General features: G+C 40.3%; 1 protein-coding gene across 4 annotated transcripts in view; it reads right to left on the reverse strand.

The window, feature by feature from the left end:
• Positions 1 to 2,458: 2,458 nt before the first annotated feature.
• The window catches only part of KIF13A (kinesin family member 13A), a 114,066-nt gene continuing 91,840 nt past the window's right edge, over positions 2,459 to 24,684 (reverse strand). The window contains exons 26-40 of one of the 4 annotated variants that reach the window (XM_030497954.1): positions 23,957 to 23,995; positions 22,567 to 22,666; positions 22,353 to 22,479; positions 21,264 to 21,319; positions 19,875 to 19,999; positions 18,679 to 18,855; positions 17,276 to 17,368; positions 16,272 to 16,424; positions 15,785 to 15,862; positions 15,189 to 15,236; positions 14,618 to 14,729; positions 13,544 to 13,695; positions 12,919 to 13,023; positions 4,900 to 6,004; positions 2,459 to 4,000 (exon numbers count right to left, since the gene is read on the reverse strand). In XM_030497954.1, coding sequence (XP_030353814.1) covers positions 3,714 to 4,000; positions 4,900 to 6,004; positions 12,919 to 13,023; positions 13,544 to 13,695; positions 14,618 to 14,729; positions 15,189 to 15,236; positions 15,785 to 15,862; positions 16,272 to 16,424; positions 17,276 to 17,368; positions 18,679 to 18,855; positions 19,875 to 19,999; positions 21,264 to 21,319; positions 22,353 to 22,479; positions 22,567 to 22,666; positions 23,957 to 23,995 — 2,757 coding nt within the window. In that variant the 3' untranslated portion in view covers positions 2,459 to 3,713. The remainder of the gene's footprint in view (positions 4,001 to 4,899; positions 6,005 to 12,918; positions 13,024 to 13,543; positions 13,696 to 14,617; positions 14,730 to 15,188; positions 15,237 to 15,784; positions 15,863 to 16,271; positions 16,425 to 17,275; positions 17,369 to 18,678; positions 18,856 to 19,874; positions 20,000 to 21,263; positions 21,320 to 22,352; positions 22,480 to 22,566; positions 22,667 to 23,956; positions 23,996 to 24,684) is intronic. The other 3 variants (XM_030497939.1, XM_030497930.1, XM_030497945.1) reach the window with 3 other exon arrangements.

The following is a 24,684-nucleotide window of genomic DNA, read 5'->3' on the forward strand; positions in this document are numbered from 1 at the left end:
GCCCTCGCTCGGCTCCGCCCTCGCCCTTTCCGTGTGGAACAGCTGACAGAGCTCCCGCCCGGCGCCGGGGGTGTGGGGGAGGTGGGAATGGAGGGATCCCGGGATCAACTGCTCTGACACGGCCGCTCTCTCGCAACGTTTCCCTACTAGAAACGTTTTCCTACTCCGACGTCTCACGTATGAGATTAAATCATGTTCAAGGAGGCCTGAAAACCTGGATGTTTTTCAGGTCCACCCCCAAGCATTTGCAGTTTACACGTTCACTGACCAAACTCCTGTATGCTGCTACTCTACCACAACTTGGACAGCTTGTCGTTTCCACAGTGTTTATGAGGAAATCTGGTTTTAGCTTGTTTTTCTGCAGAAACAAGACACCAAGCGCTTTCATCCAGCTTCTCCCTCCCCACCCTCTCCAGTCTTTAGTTCCTTTCAGTCAATCTGAGATGCTACACTTTTTCTTCCCTCTGAATTCCATAAATCACCAGCTAAACAGATGGAGAGGTCCCTAGAATGCATATCCTGACATGGGGAGGGCTGAAAGGCAAGTGTCCCACCACACTGCAGTCTCATCCAGACCCTGCTCACCCGTCCTGGGAGCAGCTCCTGCCTCTGACCTAGCCCTTCCATACAGTTACGCAGAGCCAGAGAACAAGGATACCCAGAGGCTGCTCCCAGCAGCCTGCAGCCTGCACTACTTTCATTACACTGCTGCTTCTTACTGCTTGCATCATGGCAGCATGCCCTAGTCCACCTCCAGCTGCAAACACGAAGGAGACGTTGTGCCGGGGAACATTCAAGATGGAGCAGTGCTCATGCTCACTGGGCTGGACCAGCTGCTCTCCCAGAGCTCTGGCTGCATCCCCACAACCCATGTGTGCTTGAAAAAACACCACTTAAATTCAGAAAAACAAGAGGAAGACCAGCATGATCTTAACATTATAACTATCCTGATCATCAAAGTCAGGCAACACTGCGGTGGCAGGTTTGTTCTGGCAGGTCAGATGGAGGAGGGATGGGCTCTGCCCTACGTTATGCAGTGTTATAATTGGGGTTGGATTGGTTTTTTAAATTGAAGTCTTAGTATGGATTGTACATCCTGCATATTAGACAGGGTATTTTAGATGCTAGTTAATAGTAAAACAAACAAACAAACCCCAAACCCAACAAACCAACAATGAAAATCAATTTGCGTTTAGATTATCACCACAGTTTTCTTCCCCTGATTACAAAGTTCAAGACAGCAAACTACTAGTCTATCATTACTAACATTAGTGCTTCTGCTCATGTACGAGGGCTTTGAGGACCATATAAACTAAAATGCTTGCATTTTCACATTACCCCACTGTCCTCGTTAGATATCCTCCTAACTTCAAATTAACTAAGGGCAGGGCATGTTAATATGCAAGGTTTGCAAAAGTACAGGTCTTTTAATAATAAGTCATGATAGCACAAGTTACGCAAAATGGGTACACCATGAAATGAGGCTTGGTTTCCTTGGCATGTGTAGATTGTATACACCAAGCAGCACAATCACCCCAGTGTTTCTGAAGCAATCCATTGCTCATTCTGGATTCTGAAGGGTCTGACAGAATGTGTCTGAATGGACAGCCTAGCTCAGCTCAAGCTAACCTGGTACAAACACTGAATCTTTGCCGTCAGAAAATGGCCACATCAGCTCTCAAAGTTGTTTGTAGCGGCCTTGGACAAATGTTTATGCAAATGTGTGAATGTGTTTTCTAAAAAGCTTCATAAAAAGATTGAAGATTGACATCTAAAATTGATTTCAAGCAGTGGTGTTGGGTGTAGATACCTGGCAGTGTCCTATGATCATCTGTGCTTGATAAAATACTTCTGACAGGTCTTTTCTATTATAGCAATTTCCTCCAGCAGAGGTATCATTAATGCAACTCTAGGTGGACACCAGAAGTATTAAATGTTCTGCAAAGACAGTCATTTCACCAAAATCAATTAACATGTAAGAATCCCGCCTCTGAAGAGCCAAAAGCTATGTCAAGGGCAAGTACACTGAACATCACCCTCCCTCCTTTCACTCCTCCCCCAGCACGCTGCCCTCCCAGCTGCCAACTGCTTTGTACTCAGCAGAGGCATTGACATATTTAGCCACAAGGCTGTCCCGTCCGTCTCCCAGGAACTTGTCCTCTCTCCCCTTGACCCATATAATACCATTCTCTGGCAGGAGCTCCCCAGCTCCGCTCCTCCTCCTATGAAGGATGGGGAAAACAGCAGGTGACCTGTATCGACAGGGACTGCTATTCTCCTCGTAGGCTGCACGACCCGGTCAGCGTGGAAACAATGAATAACCAGCATCCAGTCTTCTACTCCAGTAACACCGTTCTCCAGCACTTTTACAAATGACTTTGCATCTGAGCACCTCCAGCTAGAAACAGTGTGCTATTTGACCACGAGACCTAACTGTACCAAATACAGGCAAACCATGTTTGTTTTTAAATCCCAAGTAAACAGTCTGTATTCTAACACACAGTAGGTCTGTACCAATTAAATACAGTATGGCAGTATATAAATTACAGTTCTTTACAGTAAATAGTAAAATACAAGAGTCCGCTTACTGTACACAACAATCAAAGAAAGAACAGCAGCTTTTCAGTAAGGTCCCAGGTATCTCAATCATTCACTTGCTAAGAAACAAAGAAGAACAGATACAGCAGGCCATTCACTTCACTCCTTTTTTACCGTGTTACTTTACAAACAGCCACAACGCTTGTACAGGCATCTACAGTATCTACATGTGGAACAACCTTCTTAGGAATTCATGAGCACCAGACATAAATCCCTCCATCATTCCCAATATTAAAATAAACTTTACAGATTAAAATTACTTTAGCAGGTTCTATTTCAGCTTGATAATAACCAGCAAGTAACAAGTGCAAAGTTTGCAGTCATGATCCATTTACTGCTTCTTTGTTTCCCCATTTCCCCCCACACACCCAAAAATCAACCCCCTTCCCCACCAAAAAAAAAGCCCAAATGTTGTCCTCTCACACCCTTGCAGTAATACTGTTCCTGCAGTCAAACTGCCCAGCTGGCTTATGTGAACATATGAAATGCCAGACATATAGCCTCAGGCATTGTTAGTCATTTCAATCCAACGCCAAGTCAGCACAGTGGCAGGCCTCTAGGAAGACAAAAAATACGAAGCAGTTGGATATTTCAGTGTGCTTAAACACAAAACGTAAGGCTGCACGGTGCCCGGTGACTAAAAGAAGCATGGCACCATGTTACCAGTTAAAACATTTACAATAGAAAGATAGAAACAGTAAATGTGTCAGTCTAAAACAAGTTCTTTGGTAATTAAGAACAGCAAACCGTAGCTTCCCCCCGCCCCCAAATATGGATTTACATCCTGCTTTTTCCGCAATAAAATATTTTTTGTTGTTTAAAATATATCTTCCAAGTTGTTGCGTATCAAATAGTCCAGTACCTCAGTTATCTACAGGTCAGCTTTAACCGTATTTTAGTGTGCAGCCGTATCTGCCCACTGGCAGACAAACTATAGATACACATTCATATATATATATAATATATATATATTATTTATAAAAAATTAGAGAATGAAGTCAAAGACTCTAGAGAATACACATTCCATATGGACAGATTAAAATGTACAATAGCTTCAAAAATCCATAAAGTTTTCTACACAGTGGTGCGTGTAGTAAGTGCAAAAATACTGCAGTTTACTTAATCCAAGATTTCCTGTTCTCCTGTTTCCTAGAAAAAGCAGAAGCTGCTGCATCTCCCGAATGGCAGAGGACTTCTCCTCCTGGTTTAGAAGTGGGTGATGAGCCTTGAAGCGCAGAACTTCTCTGTTTCTCTGAAGTGGAAGATGCCTGAGACCGTGAAGTGCTACTCCATTTCCTCACGGAAGCTGGTGCTTTGCTGAGGCGCCCAGGACGAACAAAGACACCGTGTCGTGGTTTGCAGTGGAAGTACTCTCTGCCTTTTACAATTCCATCATGCTTCCCTTCAATGAAAACAAATGCACAGAATTAGTTGTTGGCACTTGTTTTAGCATGTACAACTGCAGCCTTGAAGCATGAATACCCTTGGTTATCCGTCACACAGTTGAGATTGTTAATGCTGAGTGATGAAGTCAGATGCATACCACACACTAGGGAGAACAAAACCGGGAAAGGAAGCCATGAATTGTGACCAAAAAGATGATTTCCCAAAATACTGCTTTGCTAACTAACAAAGTTTAAAAAGTCAAATATCTGTTCATTTTACAAAATAAACTATCCTCAAAACCAGTTCCTTGAGAGGCCTAAAACCTCACTGCCAGAGAAACTTCTAGTATCAGCTTAATATCTATTAAATTACTAAAAACATCTTTCTAAAAGATCTAAGGCATTTCTGTAGGAGTCTCTCAACACTTGCAGAGCACTCACTTTTTCTGACCCCACTAAACTGAAGTGAAAGAAAACCTGTGCTCTGTAATTAAAAACTTTCCCCGGTGAGGGGGAAAACCCCATAAATCTGTGAAAGCCACAAAAAGCAAACCTGTTTGACAAGCAGTGGCCATTGTTCGTACTGCCCATGGACATGCATGTTGATTTGAAAAACAAATCTGCCAATTTTAGGCTTTGCTTGTTTTTCTGATCTATAAAAACAGCTGGGTACTAATGGGAACTCCCACAACAAGCAAAAGCGTTATTCTGCATAACGTGAGAACAACAGGGCTTTAAGACAGTTAAAAATTAAGCCAAGCACCCCTCTAAAAAGAAAGTCTAGAATGGGGTGCATCAGATACCAAGCTTATATGGAAATGGAGGTACTTCCCAGGACTGAACAGCATATGATGGTAGAACATTAAAACCAGATCATGCTAGCTGCATTGATAACCCAGAACATATTCAGTCTTACCCAGCTGAACATTTAGTTCAACTCCAACCCAGATTCCAGCTGAAAAATCCACCGTTCCAACGTATCTCACTGTGCCCATCTTATTACTTCCAACACAGACTTGCTCACCCACAGCCACCCAGCTAGGCAGGGCATGGGCTTGATCTGCAGAAGCACTTTCTTCACCGTCAGAACCATCCATGTGGTCCTTCCCAATAAAATCGTCTATGGAAGCATCAGGGTCAGTCTCACGCTCTGCAGTCTCTTTCACCAGTACAGAACGAAGAGGGCTCTCCATCGCACCTGTGCGCCGGTCGCCCGCTGCTGCTGCTGCTGTGGAGCTCAGCTGGCCCACGCTCTGCTCCTCGCCAGTGCCTCGGGGTGACTCTGAAGAGCTCACTCCATTAGAAGACACAAGGGAACCCGACTGTGGGGCTGTCGAATGGTCAAAGTCCTTCCCATCTTCGACACCCATGAACTCTGTAAAGGAGTGATCTTCCAGAATGTCCGTCATGTGCTCAACTGTTGCTTCACGCGCTGAAAATTCAATTGTACGACAGGTATTTTTGCTATCTGAGGAACTTAAAGCTGAGAATGATCCAGCTCTGGGGAACTGCTGAGAATCTCTGTCAGTGGCATTGAGGGACAGTGGTACTTGTTCTGTTAAGGCACTGTTTTCTTTCAGTGGTGACACAGGTAACTTTTCTCTTGCTAGCTCCTTTTCTGACTCTCGACATTCCTTATTCAAGGAAGACCTTAAATCATGTGCAAGAGATGATCCTGAGGGATCATTGGAGTCCAGCTCCTTCGTGTGACTGGCTAGCTGGTCTGTGCTATCACTACAGGGAACAAGCATGTCAGACAGAGTAGCATTAGAGGCACTGTGGGAAAAGTAGCCACTAGTAATACTGCTAGTGGTGGGGCTGCGGGATACCTCTTTCTCAAGAACACGTGAACTCATGAAGTCTGATTTAGAAGAAAACCATTCCCTGTTCTCCAGGCTAGCATTGTAAACGCTGAAGTCAGCAAACTCCTCCGGGACATAAGGCCGGAAATTTTGAAAACTTTGTGGACTTATCAGCTTCTTATTTATGGCCTCCAACTCACTGTCCTCCTCCTCCGAGTCCTGCAAGAGAAGAGAGAATTTCATGGGATTAGGAATGTAGGACAGTAAAGTTTTCAAAATAAACTAACCTTCCTTGATTTCTTTTCCTTTCTGAACAGGCAGAAATGTATTCCTTTAATATCCTTTAATTGCAGAATGGAAGGCAGCTCTCGAAGAGCTGCTGGGAACACATACTGTCCACACTGAGCTACTGGCTTTTTAGAAAATAAAGATTAATTCTAAATAGTTCAGAAAATATAGAGCTGTAAGTTTTGGCATAAGGAAAGCTCACAACATGAAAAAGTTGTATGTTTATGTATTTTCATCATGCTCAGTTTTTTTAAAGCCACATATTATAAACTTTTTTCCCCCATGATTTAGACTAATTCAGGTTACTGAAGGTATTCTATGGAGCTAACTCACCACCTAACAAGATAAACATGAATATGAAGGGAAGAGCTCTTACAGGGTCTCCACTGCAATACTGATTATTAAAAACTATCCTGCACGAGATTTTCTGTTAATCTGAGACCAGTGAGACGAAATAATTTTGCTTATCCCTAGCTATTACACCTGAACACATTCGCCATGGTTGAAAAGGAAGGCAAAAGGATCAAATACTACAGGAAATCTTCAAGGAAGTATTTGTGCTCTTATATGTACATGTTTGGAGGGAAATAAGTGACACTAATCAACCTGGCAGGATTCGGAGGTACCTCCCTGAATCTCCCTTTGATAACAAGCAGCGATGCACTCTGACCAGCCCACAGCCATGGCTTTCACAGAGTCCATCTGAAGCTGAGGACTTCAGCCTGCCAAGGTGCAGCACAGAAAAACCCCAGCAACATGGCTGGGCTGCACCCCCAATATAAATACTGCAGGTAGGACTCCACATGGATGCCTTTGTAAGTACTTAATTTTTCATATAAATATATGCATTTATTTATACATATATATGCATATATAAACATATATACACACACATATATATCTATGCAGACACACACATATTAAAAATGGTTTACACCAAATTCCTACTAGAAAGAATAGTATTTTCAGAAAAATTAAAACTGCTAAAGTATTTAAAGTGTAGAGGAACTTGTGTGCTTTAATTTGTGCCTTGTCTCATGTCCTGGCACTGGGCGCCACTGAGAAGAATCCACCTTGTCTTCATTCCCTCCTATCATGTGTTTTTATGCACTGACAAGGTGCCCCTGAGCCTGGTGTCCTCCAGGCTGAGCAGTCCTGGCTCCCCCCAGCCTCTCCTCACATCAGATGTTCCAAGCCATTAATCATCTCTGTGGCCCTTTGATGGACTCACGTCAGTAATTCCCTATCTTTCATGTACTAGAGAGCCCAGAACCAGACACAATACTCCAGATACAGTCTCTCTAGTGGTAGTAAACAGCAAGTATCACCTCCTTCAACCTGTTGGCAATGTCCAGAATACTGTTGGCCTTCTTTGCTGCAAGGGTGTATTGGTGGCTCATGACCAGCTTGTTGTCCACGAGGACCCCAAGGTGCTTCTCGGCAAAGCTGCTCTCTAGCCCATAAGCTCCCAACATGTACTGGTGCCTGGTGTTATTCCCCCCCCAGATACAAGACTTTGCACTTCCGCTTGTTAAACTTCCTAAGATTCCTCTCTACTCAGTTCTCCAACTTGCTGATGTCCCTCTGAATAGCAGCACAACCCTCTGGTGTATCAGCCACTTCTCCCAGTTTTGTGTCATCTGCAAACGTGCAGAGGGTGTGCTCTGTCCAGCCATCCAGGTCACTAATGAAAGTGTTGAACAGCACCGGCCCCAGTACTGAGCCCTGGAGTACACTGCTTGTCACCAGCCTCCAACAGGACATTGCACCTCTGATCACAACCCTCTGGGCTCAGTCATTCAACCAGTTTTTAATTCACTTCACTGTCCACCTACTTACTTGTCAGCCCATCATGATGATGTTACAGGAGACAGTGTCAAAGGCTTTACTGAAGTCAAGGTAAACAATATCCTCTGCTCTCTCCTCACCCACCAATCTAGTCACCTTATTGTAGAAGGCAACTGAGGTTGGTCAGGCATGATTTCCCCTTTATAAATCCATGCTGACTACTCCCAGTCACCTTCTTGTCCCTCATGGGTTTGGAAATGCCTTCCAGGAGTATTTCCTCCATTACTTTCCCAGAGACAGAAGTGAGGTTGACCAATCTGTAGTTAGCTGAATTTTTCTTCTTTCTCCTTCTTGAAGACAGAAGTGACAGTTGCTTTCCTCCAGTCTCCAGGTACCTCTCCCAATTGCTATGACATTCAAAGACAATTGAGAGTGGCCTTAAAATAGCATCAGCAGCTCCCCCAGCATCCATCGGCATGTTTACTTAAACAAAAATGCAGTCTGTTTAAGTGCTCCCTAACCTGGTGGACCTCTCTGCCAAGGGTAAGTCTTCTTTGTTCCACGCTTTCCCTTGGCTCCCTGGACTTGGGATTCCTGAAGGCTAGTTTCACAGATAAAGACTAAAATAAAGGCACTTAGTTGGCCTTCTCCAAATCATCTGTGACCAGTTCCCCTGCCCCATTCAGCAGTGCAATTAACTAAAAAACTCTTGTAGGTATATATAAGGAAACATGCTTATGTGACAATGAGACAAGATCTTTCTCCTAACCTGGAGGTGGGGTTTTTTCCCCAAGTTTTTATTTGATAAAAAAAACCCCAACAACCAAAAAACCCCAAACCAACAACCAACCAAACAAAACCCTGTAAAGACATTCTAAATTATCTTAGTTTTCTTTTGTCCTGCATTTTTTGAAGTGATCACTACTTGTTATGGCCCTTATCTATAACAAGGTCTCATTTTCATTACTACCATGTTCAAGCTTAGAGTGGATATAATTCAGTCATATCACCCATGCAGAATGGCCTCTTCAGCTTGATTCAAGATTTTCAATAATATTAAATTTTTGTTGGCAGAGCAATCAGTATCTGAAAAAGATGCTTCTAAATCCAACCAGATTTCAGGTTATTAATATTTGCTCAAGTACAGGCTTGGCATCCTTTGCCTACTAGTTTTTACAGTTACTATTTTTTACAGCTCTGCTTCAGAGTTATTTCTGATACGGAATTTGGGCGAAGGCTTTATTTTACAATTATTTATTTCTCTGAAGAGGAGTGACAGTGTTATGAAATGTCACATGAGACTACTGAAAATTATTCATGTTATTGAAAAACATTGTTCTTTACATCTGAAATCTACAGGTAGTCTCTTTAAAAGTAAAGGGCAAAATTAGTATCTGCTTTATTGAGACTATGAATATACTTCGAAGCACTAAAGCATTATGCAAAGCATCTTTTTGCATATCAGAGTACACCTGTTGCTCGTCTGCTTACTCGTTCCCCTGCAGCCTTATTACTTACGCAAAAGTTTTACCCTATGCAGAACCTTGTAGTTTGTCATTTTTAAAGTATTACAAACTCCTGTGTTTGTCAAATATAGAGGGTTAAGATACTACATGAACCCCAAACCAGTAAGCATTTAATGAAGTATTTCTAGTTGACACCAGCTAAGCATCCACTTGAAACCAAAAGGTTTTATCATAACAGAGTTCTTTGTTCCTCCTTTGAATCCTGCGAGATTCCTCATCTGACTGAAAAAAGTCTCAGAACACACAGGATTCCTGGTCAGAATCAGACTGTACAAGAGGTGCTGTAGCTGAGAAATGGCTCCACAGACACACAGACGCCAGTGACTCGATATTGCCAGTCGTGTGTCATTTCAGGGTTATCTATCACTGTAAATCCAAAAGCTAAGATACAGAGAAGCAGTCTTATTACTAGAACATGGGTTGTGAAGAAGGCTGCAAATAGGTGACGAGACGTCACCTAGTGACAGACAACAGATGTGCCTTGTGGGGACAAGAAATATTTCCTTTCAAAACTTCTCCTGAGCTTCTCGATTGGGAAATTCCAGAAACAAAGCAATTTTGGGTTCTTCAAATTCCTAACACAGGGGAAAAAAGAAGGAAGCCGCCTTGTACTGCTTAGGCTACTGGTAGAAATAATGATAAAATCCTTGAAGAGATGGTAAAGAAACTGCAGCTACTCCCTGGGACGTAACAGAAAGGCTATAATGAAAAACAGACTTAAGCAGTGACAACAGTAAGAATGTGCCAGCAAGAACAAGGAGACAAGACTATACATCAATATTTAGCAATGACAGAAGCAAAGCAAGCAAGAACACAGAGCAGCTTCCTTACACCTGCTTTGTAACAAAGATACTGCATAGTTAAAAACTAAAGTATCTGGGTTTTCAAATCCCCAAATTACGCCTCTCAAGTGACGTCAAGATGCTAGCTCCCATTTTACCAATTTAAAAATCAGTGAGGCTTATTTAGTGGCTGCACACTGATGCTTTAATTTTCATCGCCTGCTAGGAAGATTTGCCATTAGCCAAACCCCCCTTAGATGTGTTAATTACAGGCAGTATTCAAACATAACTAATATGAAAACATTTAATCTGACCTTAACACAGCACAGCATTCTTTAGGTTAGAAAAGACCTTTAAAATCATGCAGTCCAACTGTTAACCTAACACTGCCAAGCCCACCACTAAACATATTCCACTGTACTTGCATATTAGATGGAACATGCCCTCATGTCATGCTGCTGTTTTGAAATAGCTGCAATATAATATGCACGTGGAAGTACTGTCTGAAATTTTAGGTTCAATGCTCTATTTCAGGCTAACTGAATAAAAATACGTTTTGTTAACTGCCTTTTTTTCCTTCCTTTGACAGATGTGTTTTGAATATTCATGAAAAGTTAAGAACAGATCTCAGAGAAACATGAAAAAAAGGACAAACATCATTCTTATGCCTACTTAGATGCAGAATATTAATCTAGTTAATATTAGCTTCCTGTATTGTTTAGTCACTTCTACTGCATTTTTTACATGCTGCAAGATGGGAGTAAGCATCACACCTGAAGTGACACCAATCAGCCAGTGATTAATTAGGAGCATGAGGCTCTGTACCTTGGCATGCTAATTTACAGTATTGATTAATAATGTGAAAACTTCACTTTGGATGAGACAGAGAGGAGCTGACAGCTGAAGTTTCATGTGGAGCTGTGACACTGCCCTGGTGTAATCTCTGAACTCGTTCCAAGAGCGCTATTCATCCAAATATGTGAAATGTATACTCCTTATATACCTACTTATATACTCCTTATATGCCTAGTTAAAACATAGACTTTCTCCAGTTCTGAAAAAGATAGGGTAGCCTGGGAAGCCTACATTTTACAAAGGCTTCCTTAAAGTGATAAAATACCCCAGAAGCCACCATCTGGTAAACCCAACACCAGAAGCTGGCAGGGCTATGCGAAGTAGCCATCTCAACCTCTTTCCCAAGAGTGGCTGCTAGTTCCTGCCTGCCTCCCTCGTACCCACTCAAGTGGCTATATGACCAGACAGGGGAGTAGATCCAAATGACATATAACTCCATGGTAGCATAGCCATCAGCTGGATGGATCAGCTCCCTTGATCTGACTTCTTATGCAACAGAACAAGAAGTTCAGTCGATACAAGGGAGAAGCCAGTGCAAGGGTAGGGGCAAACAGCTGAGAACTGAAACAACAGCTCTCTCCAGGGCCCTGTTGGCTGCAGTAGGTTGACAGTGAATTAGTTGCATTCTAATTGGAAAAGCCTGGTGCGGGACATTGCCCTTTTCCAGCTCTGAAAGCTTCTGCTTATCTCTGGAAAGCAGCACAGGCAAACGCCTGGGTTAATTCCAGGCACGCATGGGGTGGGACCCTGTTTTCACTCAAGGGATTAAAACTGCCCTGAAGTTGCTAAGGAAATTTTTCTAACAATTTACTTTCCAAGGGATGTTTTTCAATCCACCAGAAGATTTTGTCTTCCAAATACCTTCAATGCTATTTTGTAGCAGTGACTCAGTGTGAGTCAGTAAGTCAACTACCTTATGGAAAACTAACATGACTGAGAAGAAAACAGCTGCTACCCAGAACCAGCAGCCAAGCTTCAAATATATACAGGATACTTTGGTGTAACAACCTACAGAATAGGATTAGAAATCCAGAACAGATTTTTTTTAATGGCTGGGCTATATGGAAGGAATAAAAATAACTGTTAAATATGAAGAATGCATCACTAGCGCTTTGTGGTAAAAGAGGCCTAGAATACTTACGGGAAATGATTTGAAGGTTCTGAATTTTAAATCTAAAGCTCTGATTAAAGCAAGTATTTACAGCCATGTTCCACAGCCCCACAACAGAGTCCATCATACAGCAGAAATGATGATACACCTTTTGTTGAAGCAGCAATGAGAAAAGGATTTGGCAGGTGAAGATTAAAATAAAAGCCCTCCACCTCAATTCACCGCCTGAATTATGATGAAGGCAGGCTGCAGGTTAATTTAGAGCGGCAATCTTATTTTAGTCATATTACTTCGACATCAGGCAATGAGAAGCTTCTTATAGTGTACCCACACCTAAATGCATGGTTACTTACACCAAATGGGATCATTCCATTTACTCTGGGGTATAGTCACAAAATCTGGGTAACATACAAAGTATATTAGAGTGACAACATGGTTCACTAAACCACCCTTTACTTGATCGTTTGTGCCCTGTAAGAACTAAAGCAGCCCCTCTCCCACCCATCTCACAAGACAAATCACCTATCGGTTTAAATAAAAATAACAATTAGAAAACAACCAACCAAACACAAAATGCAAAAAACCCAGTTGAGTTAGTTCCAATGACAGATTGCATTTGCAAGCCGGGCAAGCAACTGTTCATTATAAACCTTAGTAACCATCAATCACAAGTGATTACATCCACATTACACATTTTTTTCTGCTGCAGTAGCATGAAGCCCACCACCAAATGGCCCTAAGCCCACCACCAGGCCTCATAACAGAAACTGGTTCAAAACTTACAATCTTTTCCTCACGTACGCTATTGCTTTCTACAGGCATGCTGCTGGCATTGCTTCCTGAAGGCACAACACAGCCAGCGCAATGCACCTGAGGTGAAGGCATGCTCTGCAAAGGTTAAGACACACAACACATCACACAAACCACAACACTAAGTGCATGCAAGTTAGAAAGGCATTAAGACACGATGAAAGTGAAACACCCATGCTGGCCATACATACATCAAAATTCAAGTTAACAGGTAGAGAAACTCATGCACCCCTCCCAAAAGAGATTTAGGGCGAGGAACAAAGGTCAGAATTATAACCACCCTAGAACACTTTCACAGAATTGTGTTTTATCTATGAAAAAACACACCAACATCTTGCTGGAGAAATGCTGGTTACTATTCATTTAAAATACAAGTACCCTGTAAAGGAGAATACTTACCAAGAAGTGAAAAACCACCCCAGTGTTTCAGGTAAAAGAAAACAAACACCAAAACCCCACTACATATAAAGAACAGCCTGATAAATTTTACCAGAGAATTACAAAACTCTATTGCAACAGATGCATGCTGCAAACAATTTGCCAAGCACACAAACCCACTCAATCTCCTTTAAAAAAGCAGGTGGTTTTCAAAGATTACCTCTTGACTAAGCAGAGGTCGGCTTTCAAGCGGGGTCTTCCTTTTATGTTCCTCTTTCACTGGCATTAAGGGCTTGAAAAACTTTGGTGGCTGAGGAGAAAATGCTTTAAAAGGGCTGGCCATTAAAGCATGGGAATTCTCCGCTACAACACCTAGGTAAAAAAGCAAAAATATTGTATTTCAGTTCTTCATATCTTAAAGGCAGGAACGTAGTTCAAAATAACTGAAGGTGAAGCCATGCATTTGGCAAGTTGCTGCTACAGAAAAATGTCCGTATTTTAGTATTCAACCACTGGCCTAAGCATGAGATAACCCAGAGCTCAAGTGAGGGGAGATTATGACCTGCTGAGAAATCTGGCAACAGAAGGAGAGCAGAGAGCAGCGGTATCTGTGCCCTCCTTTCTGAGGCTCCACTATTTCTCCTTTTCGTCTCAGTCATAAAAACAGTAAGAAGTATCCTTGAAACAGACAGCTCTTTGCTTCCTGACCACTGCCCACTGCAGTTCTGCCCTGGAACCAAGGCAGCAATTCTGCATGACCAGGACAATCAAAAAGGAAATTACAGGCAAGGAAGCAATGAATACACTCTCAGTCTCACTTTATTGCAGCAATATCTCTACTTGTATTGCCTGATCAAGAAGAGCATGTTACCATTTGACCTGAAGAAGATAAGGCACACAGCACAGCAAATACCCAAATCATGTAAAGAACCTGCAAAAGGACCCTTCACGCTTTGACAAGAGCATCTTCATTTTCAAATTCGCAAAATAACAGCAGCTCCTTTTTCTTCCCCCTTCACCCCCCCAACCTCCTCCTACTGTTTCGATTCACATTTAGCTCATTCTTCTGTTCTCCTCTTGTATTTTTGGACACCCCCAACTTCCCATCCTTTCCTGGATGTCTTCATGTATTTCTCCCTTTCACCCCTACCTCCAGATTATGTTTAGCTGCTAAAGCAAGAAGCTGGATAATGCATTTAGTAGGAAAAGATCACTGAGAATTTAATTTTCAGTTTAATGCAGCAATTAGAAACCTCACAAACACTGTCATTACATATATGCTTTAAAGTCTCACCACTGCCATCTTTACTCCTGCGAGGTGACTCCCTGGGTAAAGTACCATAGCATGATACATCTTGATAACTGGAACAACAGTCAGATATATCTAGGTGACTTTCAGACCAACCCTAAGAAACAAGAATACATAAATATGCGTATGCTGATAGAGGCAAACATGGAAAAATTACTAGGTAAGCTCAAAAGTAGGTTAAAAAAACCCCCTGAACCCCCAAAACTAACACCGCCCCCCGCAAAAGCCCCAAAGGAACGTCAAGTTATTGACTTAAGACAATTTCCCTCTCACACAAACGCACTGTTTAAAAGCTAATTAGCTTTTCAGTGCAGTATATTAAGTTTTGCTATACCTTCCCCCTTACATATGAGTTTCTACAATTCTAAGATGGAGAGCAAAGAAGGACAAGGAGGTTTAACTCAACATGTAATTAGTGCAGCATTTTGAAGATACTTAAACACACCGTTAAAAATACCGCTTTTCCTATTTTTTTTTTCAATTCTCAAATAGATGTTTCAAGACAGAGGAAAAAAGTCTGTGAGAATATGTGCCTTTCATTGTCACATGTACATACCTTTTCATCTTCATCACAGGCAGAAAGATCTAGTCGGCTACAGGATACCTACAGAACACCAACAGGCAGAATGACAAAATGCCTACCTTTTCTTTATAAAATACAAGGTCTTGAGGAAACACTGAGATCCCTTAATCCTAACAACTTTTCCGTTATCTCTTTTCAGATAAGATTATTTATAAGGACAGCTGTGTTTGTGCTGTATGAGTGGGTGATAAGAGAACACAGGAAATGCACACAAAATGGAAACTCTCTCTTACACTATGAAAAAAGTTAAAGGGACTTTGAAGTAAAAGTACATCTGCATCAGGGCGGTTGTCATCCTCAACTACTTCCAAAACAAATACCTTCTTAAAAGAAGAGTTTCTACCAACCCTCCCACTTCCCTGTCAACTTTGTTATCTCCTAGGATAGATAGCTGTGGGGAGGCGCTTCGAGCAACTCGCAATTTCCATTCACAACTTTCCTACAGGTTGGTTAGTCCTAGGTCACAATAATCATTACCATATTACACTGTGCAAGCACCACATCAGCGCACAAACAGCACCCCCTTGCCCGATTTGTACTAATTTACAAAAAGAACAAAGGGTTCTTACATTGTGGACATTTGGAGTGCTGATGCTTCTACGGATGTTTCTCGCTTTGGTGGAGAGTGCCTCTTTGACTGTGACTGCCTGCATAAAGAGAAGAACACACTAAAATGAACGCCATGGTCTTCTCATGGGAAATGATCAAGCAGGATAGCAAGTTTTTCCAGTGTGGCTACCTACAGCAAAAAGGGCTTGCATTTACAAATCTTAATTTGCACACACAACCACCACAATCTATCAGAAATTCATTGTTTGGTCTTTGCGTGCTCAGGTTCCGAGTACTACACCATTGCCAGCTATAGGTACTAGACCCACCAGTATTGGAATTCTGTATTTCACAGAAGTAACTTAGTCTTACATTTATCCACCCAATATTCTCAAAGAAACCCCAAACTAAAACTCATCAAACACTTAATATTTCTAAAAGATCGATCATCTCTACTTGAATTCTCATCATCCTGTTCAAAAGGTGCATGAAGTGCCTTTTCCTTGCCTGTCTTAGTCGTTCGAGGCTCAGAATGTTCTCCACCTGCAGCACACCACGTGTGTACTTTTCAATGTATGTTTCCCCATCGGATGTGCCCTCATTCTCGCTCCTCGCAGCCATCAGCGCCAAGGTCTCACGATCCTCAATTTCTTCTGTAGCCTAAATTACAAGTTACACTATTTTAGTTTTTTGAAGAATTAAAGCCTATTGTTTTTAAGGTATTGCTTCACATCTTTAGGCCACCTCAATCTAGAAATCAAACTAAATCTATAATCGTTAATCAGTATTCCTAGTTACAATCAATGATCCAGGACTTTTCAATACACATGTAAATGATGCTGAACTAAGAGGAGATCGTGTTTAGGAGAGGTTTTGCATATTTGCTGTAGTCAATGTACTTCTAGGAATAATGCATATATAACCCGAAATCACATATGTTAAGGATTAACTAAAGAAAACTTCCTACGCAAGTAAATGCAACTTCCTTCCCAAATCTCAGATATGCTGTGTGATTTCTCTAGAGTTCAAAATAGAAGTGCTACAGCACAAAAGTAACCATCACATGGTGACAAGACTACTTGTGTTTCCATTTGTCCAATTTATTTACTTTTAAAATAAATTTTATAGTACATTTAAAATCTGTATGAGATTTTCCTATATAAAGCAGTTTATATTCCTGCAAACTCATTTTCCTAGCTATTCTGTTTTCACTGACCTGGACATTCCTCTGAATATCCTCTGTATTTTCCCTGTAGACACTAATGTGATTTCAAAAACAGCTCTACTACAAGAACACAGTTAAACACAGTAGAAAAGAAAACAAAATCCCCACAGTTTTCAACTGTTTAAAGATAAACATGATCTCACCCCTGAACTCTAGTATATACACTTTGGCAAGCTGCCTCATATCAGCAAAGTAGGACATTTACTTCCCAATCAGTATCACCCCACTGCAGTAGGTAACTCTGTTCCTTTCAGTGAATTTGCCAGAGAAATATGGTATAATTTACCTTTGGTATATTGGATACTATTTCATATGTCACTCCACAGGCAAAATATATGTTTTTCAAGGATATCCTCCTTTTCAGGCTCTGGGTAAAACTCTAGAAACAAAGTAATTTTCAATTATTGTTTTGATAGCAATTATTCATGACATCCTAAGAAATAAAAGGTCACAATGCAAAAACTTATTTTGTCACAAAAGGACTATAATTTATTAAGTTCCTTTTTAGCATTAATCATCCTTTAAGTACTCTTTACAGCCCTGTGCTCAGTACACAACAGTGGTAAGTTCAATCAGTAACAGTTTCTTCCCATTTTGCACTGATGCTCTATCCTGGTGCAGTAACTTTTAACACCAAAATTGTAGCTGTAAGAAGTCCCTAATGTACAGATCACAGAATCAGCTCGGTTGGGAACGACCTTTAAGATCATGAAGTCCAACTGTTCCGCCATCATTTCTCATTTTGTCAGCCACCTGTTAAACAGGTAGAAAATTCCTTTTGCAATAGCAAAGCATAACTCTGCTTTCTAGCCATAACTGAAACAGTAACCAGAGTTTTCACTGTTGTCATCACAAGCTTACCATGCTTCACTACCAGCTAGCCTTACATCACCAGCTGTAAACTTACTTAACTTTCATCTAATAAAGTGTTTTAGAGAAACGAAACTGACCAAGGATAATATGCCAAATGTAAAAAGCTGCTTAGCAACCGCTTAGTAGCTGGTTTGCGCTCTCCCCCACCCAACTGCACTGTAAAATCTGAAGCAATTCTGAAATACATCTTGGTCTCAATCATCTGGGAAAGAAAGGAATATAATTTCAGCAACCACCTCACTGTCTAAACCCACAAAGCAGCAAAGCAAGGGAAGCAGCAACCACTCTTATGGCCGAAAAAACCACCCTAACCAAAGTCACCATGTTAAAGGGGGTAGAAAGTGTATACATCTGGGTAGTGGTGGGAAACAAACCTAGTTTGTAATTAACAGAGAAAGTAGCAGACAGAAAGAAAAAGTACCTGTTGTGTTTACACGGAACATTTAAAGGCCCCAAAGATGCTTTCAGGAGTAGAGTGGCTACAGTGACCCTATATTAGATAAGCTACTGCAAACTTCTCTGAATCAAAGAACATTGCAAGCTGTACAGACAAAAAGGTAAACGTCATTTTTTTGTTACAAAAGGAAAGCACCTGTTACACTCTGAAACACATCAGGTCGAAAACCAGACAGTTCAAAGGAATATACCAGAAGTGTACAGCTTCACTACAGCCTATGAAAAGCTATCTTTCATAAGAATAGGAGGGACCAAACCTATACAAAATTAAGCAAGCAGCTAAGAAAACACATTCAGAAAATTAATTAAGGATATGAAAAAAAAATCAATGATTAAAAAAAATATACATAAGCTTACTACCTGCTTGTTATAAATATTGGCTGCAATCCTTTTGCGTAATACCAATTCCATTGCTGCAGGATGGCTGAGCTGCACAGTAGTTTTCACTATTAAGTAAATTCTCTCGTTTTGAGGCGTTACCCTATTCAGGTGCACTGAGTCATGGACAGAAGAGTCCCAAGCAGCAGTGGCTGAAACCTACTCAGAGAAACAAAGTGGAAAGAAAGAAAGGGAAAATCAAAAGATTCAGCTACTCTAACAACAGATTTAATCTGCAATGATTTAAAATGAAGTAGAACAACTCTTTCATGAGAGAAAAATAAGCATCACTGAACAAAGTGGAGTCAAACCTCCTTTTCATAGTAAGGAATTTATCAGAATCAGCATAATAAAGGTATTAAGATATTGGGAAAAACCATCATGAACACGATCCCTGCACTGTGCAAATCCTGCCGCAAAAGGAAGCCTTCACACAGCTGGAGACAGAAAGGAATGCAGAAGCAAGACTGTAGGTAGGAATACAAATCCTATTGCAAATGTACTAAAATTTAATAAAATTCATTGTTACATCTTTCATCTGTGTTGGATTAGGTTATAGAGGCCCATACAGAACAAACATGCTCTCATCCTGCAGAGCACCTTTTTTCTTCCCTCTCCCTCCTCCCCAACTTCAGCGTCCCATTTATTCTGGAAAGGTCTCTTAAGCAATGGCCTGAGTTGGCACAGGACGTGAAAGAAATCAGGTAAGAAATTCCAAGATGGGTTCAAGCTCAATTCGTTTCCACCAATTTCCAAAATTTATGTTTAAAAAAGTAATTGTGTACTACAAAGGAAAAGGTTTTATTTAAATATTAAGCTTTGCCTAGTGTGCATAATAAATGAAGTGGCTTTCTCTGAAGAATCAAGAGCCTTCAAGAGGAATGATAAAGGGGTGAGGAAAGAAGAAAAAGGGATTTTGAGTCAGGCAGCTGAATTACTCTTTTGCCAAGAGCAGCTAAGACTTGTCGCCTCTGAATTAAGGCAGTAGAGCTAACAAGTCATACTCTCTTCAATTCCAAATAAACAGGCCAGAAAATGAAGGCAGCACTAGATACAGATGGTACTTCTAAGACAAAAAGATAATAATAATGATTAAACAAATACAAGTAGAAAATAAAACATAAAAAGAAATTGTTAACATAAGCTGCAGTTGTCAAGGAGGCTTGCTAACAATTTACCTCATCATCACTGTGTTTTATGATCGGCAGATAAAAGAATGGACTCCCATGCTCCTTTGGTAGTATTGAGTTAACTCCTGATGCATGGGGACCTATAAGTTGTTCATTGGCACTGAGGTCATCAGCTAATGAAACAAATGTGCAAAGAATGACATAGTTTTATACCAAAGGATATTAATATATAGAGGCAAAATTGTAATACAAAGTTGTAATAAAGTCCTACCCATATTTCATAATACATCTAATCCTGATTAATCTTCTTATTACGCAGTCCTTTGAATACTATTTCGGCATATAAAAGAAGGGAAGTAAAACCAGGCTAAGACTCAGCAAGAATACATTCTCACGTAACCTAAACTGAATTTAAAACTATTTCTAGGTATTCATAATGTTAACGTGTGCTCAGCCAGAAAACTTTTGATTTATCCACCTAACCAGCTCATCTCTTAGTTAAATCACTTCTGATGTCTCAGGAAATATTTAAAACAAGAATAGCAGTTCTGGCTATATTAGGCTAAAAGCTAACAAAAACCAAACAAACAAGTTGTGCAATGATCCATCAATCTAGTTAAATATCCTATTTGATCTTCTGCCTGCTAATCTCTGCTGATAATGAAAAGAACCCCAAATAAAAACATTCCTTGTGAGCACAGATGAAGGAAAGAGTGCAAACAATTTTCCAAAAGCAGCTTCTAAAGCAGGTATTCATGTGTTGCCTATATAAACACATCTGGTAGCCCTCACTGCAGTGCTGGATGTGACAAGGCTTCTGGATCCTCCTCTGCTTTATGCCCCAAGTTTATACTTAAAGACTTGCTTCCTAAACAGTCCTTAGATAGATATCATGCAAATTCTAGTCTCTTGTTGCTCACAGTGTGTATCTGTGTCTTAAGAATACATACCAATAGTCTTCTCACATGTAAAACTAAATACTTTCAAAGGGAGAACATTTAGATTCTCTGACAAAATGCTAACACACTCTTCATTAAAACAGCTGTTTAAGACTCTACAGATACCTCAGTAGGAGGAGGTCTGAAAGCACTAGGAGATTCGCCATCAGTGCTTTAATGTCATGTGGATTTGTACATCAAAATGTTTACCGGATTTTCTTATCTGCTGCTTGACTTAAACTAAAGTTGCTCTCTTTCTTACACAATTTTCTGTTGTATAGGCTATACTTCACTCACATGTTCCCCAATTTTTACCTTTACTTTAAAATAGTTGTACATGATTATTCCAACATACAGAATCAGAATTGAAAAGCATTTTACAAGCCATATTAGGCAGTGCCATCGCCAGGACTTGTTTGATTTCAGACATTTCAGATTTATTCTTCCATTTACTAAGTTCCCCCCTTCCCAAGTTTCTTAATCTGCTGTTACAACATACCATTCAAATCAAGGAAGAGGACGGGTATGTGTGTTTCCATTCCTGCAGGTGGAATCCTGAAACAAAACAAACTGCTGGGAACAAGGCAGGCAAATTCATACCTAAGCTAATTTAGGCAAACAGATCTCAATGCAAGATTCATTAACTGTAATCAATGACTAAAGCTGTCAACATTTTGATGGCTAATCTGAATGCCTATGTTGCACAGACAATATTTTGTTTATCTACACTTGCAGCTGAATGTAGTGCTTTGCCAAAACTCTATTCAAACCGCACAGCACATTTCAGTTGCTGTGAGTATGACAGTTTTAAACATCCTGTTCTGTTTCTCATAAAGTTAACTGGTTGTAGTCATCTCATTCATAAGGGTTAACAGCCTTTCAAAGAACTTTTTATCAATAAATACCCTTTAAATATATGCCCACAGCACACTTCAGGTGGATAACAGGAAAAAATGGCAAAGAAAGAGTATCACTACATCATTAATCCAATGAAGAAGAGATATATTAGGTATTATCAGTATCATCAGTGTACACTTGATTAGAGTTGTATTTCTTGTCCACACTTTCCCAAATCCAATGTTGCATTCCTCATTTTTGCATGTCATTTCCAGTGATCTTAGTTAAAACACAGATTTAAATGAAATTAAGAGGAATATATTAGAAATTCAAATGAAACAGAAGAGAACACATCCTTTGAAATCAGAATTTCTTCCCTCCCCATTCCTTATCAATGAAATTATCATGGGTTCTACCATTCATTTCTGAACCACTCTTTTTCTGAAAGGAGTCAAACCAGGATAATTTTCTCAGATTTTTGTAAAATTATAAAATATTATGTTAAATTCAAAAGTGATTTTCAAACTTTGAAAGCTACCTCAAAGCTACTTTATGCACCATGTTAACTAAGCAAACCTTTCTTACATTTCAGCCAGCATCTGACCTTCTTCCAGCCTTCTGCCTGCTGGGCATAATTTGTAGTATTATAGAAAAACATGGGAAGCTCTAAAACATCCTGAGATTTTTACCTTCTCATGTGTAATGTTCATGTGGAGAAAACTAACCACTCCAATGGTTTCTCTGAACATACCAATTTGCAGGGGCACCGGGAATTCCACTGCCTGGTGCTGGAACAAACACGGCGTTCCTCTCTTCCGTCAGCCCTACCCACTGTTCGACCAGCCGGGCTTCTCGTTCTAGATCATCCTCAGATTTTTCTGCAGTGAAAGAGACTACTGTCATATACGAGACACATGTTTCATGGTGTAGAGAATAAGGGATGACAGGATTTTTAAGCTTCAGACCTTGTTTATTGCTGATCTTTTGAATCTGCTCATCTAAGTATTCTCTGCGTTTTATCAATGCATCAGACCACCTTTCTCGCACACAGTTTAAATCTTCTTCCTAAAATAGAAGGAGAAAAGAAAGTTATTAGGCTACATTGTTAAGATTAAAGGGCAGCGAATTTTGTGATAATTTCATCAGAATTTATATTTAACAGCTTGCATGATGCAGAAAACTTTTTTCCCCCCGAATGACATGCACACTGATTAAGTACCTCATCACCCACGAATGGAAATTTATTTGCTTTCAGATCTCAGATTCCAACAGAAGGAAAAGAAAATGTGACTGCTGAATAGAATTATACACCATAGGCTAATTACTCACAGAAATGGCAATCAACCTTTTTAATAGCATATGGAATAGGAAAAAACAGGTATCATCAGCTGATCGTAAGTTCTCCTGAAGATTAGACAGGTCAGTATGCCCTCAAACCTGCACAAAATTCTATTGCTAGCAGCTGCCATCAGTGCAATTAAAAGATTTCTCATGCAAACAAAACCCATCATGCAATCATGCTTTGTGGAATCACAGAAAATCTGGTTCGTTCTTCTCTGTGATATGTCAGGAAGCGCATAAACAGCCCGCAAGAAGTTAGTACCTTGGTATTTTTGAGATTGATGTAAAACCTAAAACCTTATCTGAAGAGATGTCAGCGTTCTCACCTAACTGGTTTTATTTTCATAAGGCTGCCTATCAGAAATAAGTCTGAAATGTGTTTTCCTTTTTTAGGCATTTCCTCTTCTGCCCTTTTCCGCCTCTTAGGTAAGTATTCTGTTATACAGTCTAACCTGTGACTGTCTAGTATTTATTTATCACACAAAAAAACAGGCTCAATGGTTTTTTAGATAAAAAAGAATTGCTTCACTGAAGTGTCTGTATTCTCCCCCCTGGCATCTTCCCCCCTGTCTCCCACACGCATTTCAGAAAACAGCACAACTTAAAAGGTTACGATGTTTTCTTTAGAAAACAAACAAAAAATCCTATGCTGTATAATTTGGTTGGGAAGGATGCCTGCAGCTGCAGGTGGCTATGGCTTTCCCTACGATAGTCATTGGAAACTGTTTTCATTCTAAATTAAGGTTTCTAAGCTTTTATTCACATAGGAATTCATGTAGCCAGTTAGGAGAGCTGACTGCTAAGTACTAGAGAAGAGCGCACACTGCAAGAGTATAAAGTCACAAGGTAAACTGAAATAGCAGTGTTTATATAGCCCAGGTAGCCTCTTAAATAGCATATATGTATTTCAAAGCCACTTTTGCTTGCTCCAGTATGCTTGTTCATTTGAAAGTTGCTGGCTATTAGCATTAGCTGTGCCCCATGCCACAGGATTGACAGCAACAGCAGCAATACCTGGTAACTATCCATATCACCACCATCATCCTCCTCCTTCTGGTAGGAGAAAATAAATGTTGTAAAACACAAAACAACATGCATTTCTCTCAACAGAAACTCACACAAATACCCCAAAACATGAATACAAACACTTCTGCCACAAATTTGTAAAATGTTAAAATTACAACACTCAAACAAAGTCTTATTAACAGGTAGAAACAGATATTTTTTTCATTACAGGCTATAGCAGCTCAGCCATGATTTGAGTGTTAGTCAGTATATTTAATAAAAAGAATAAATTAATACCCCCCTCCAGAATACAGTGCCAGAAAAAGGACTGAGCAAATGTATCACCAATCTTCAAGTTTTACAGTTTTGTCTGTATTTAAGGTTATAATTACTTGTGGTTCTGAATGCAACACTTCTGACAACAGGCACCTTGCTTCCCTGGGTGGCCCATTCCACATGTTCTTTGCCATCACTGTTAACACCATGCTTTAATTCCAATATGAATTTGTCCAGTATCAGCTTGAAGTCATTTATACTCCTTAAGGACTTTTTCCTGCTATATGAACTAGCCCTTTCCCATTCAGTGATGGCTCTTTTTGATTCTGATCAAGTAACAACTCAGTCTTTTTGAAAAGGTAAATAAGATCTGACTATAAGACATTTTTTCTACTAATTTACGTTTTTTTCTGCTTTTCTCCTCCTCAGCTTTCACCATCCTTGTAAGGGAGGGCAACTAA

The sequence above is a fragment of the Strigops habroptila genome, chromosome 1 (assembly GCF_004027225.2).
Source record: "Strigops habroptila isolate Jane chromosome 1, bStrHab1.2.pri, whole genome shotgun sequence".
NCBI lineage: Eukaryota > Metazoa > Chordata > Aves > Psittaciformes > Psittacidae > Strigops > Strigops habroptila.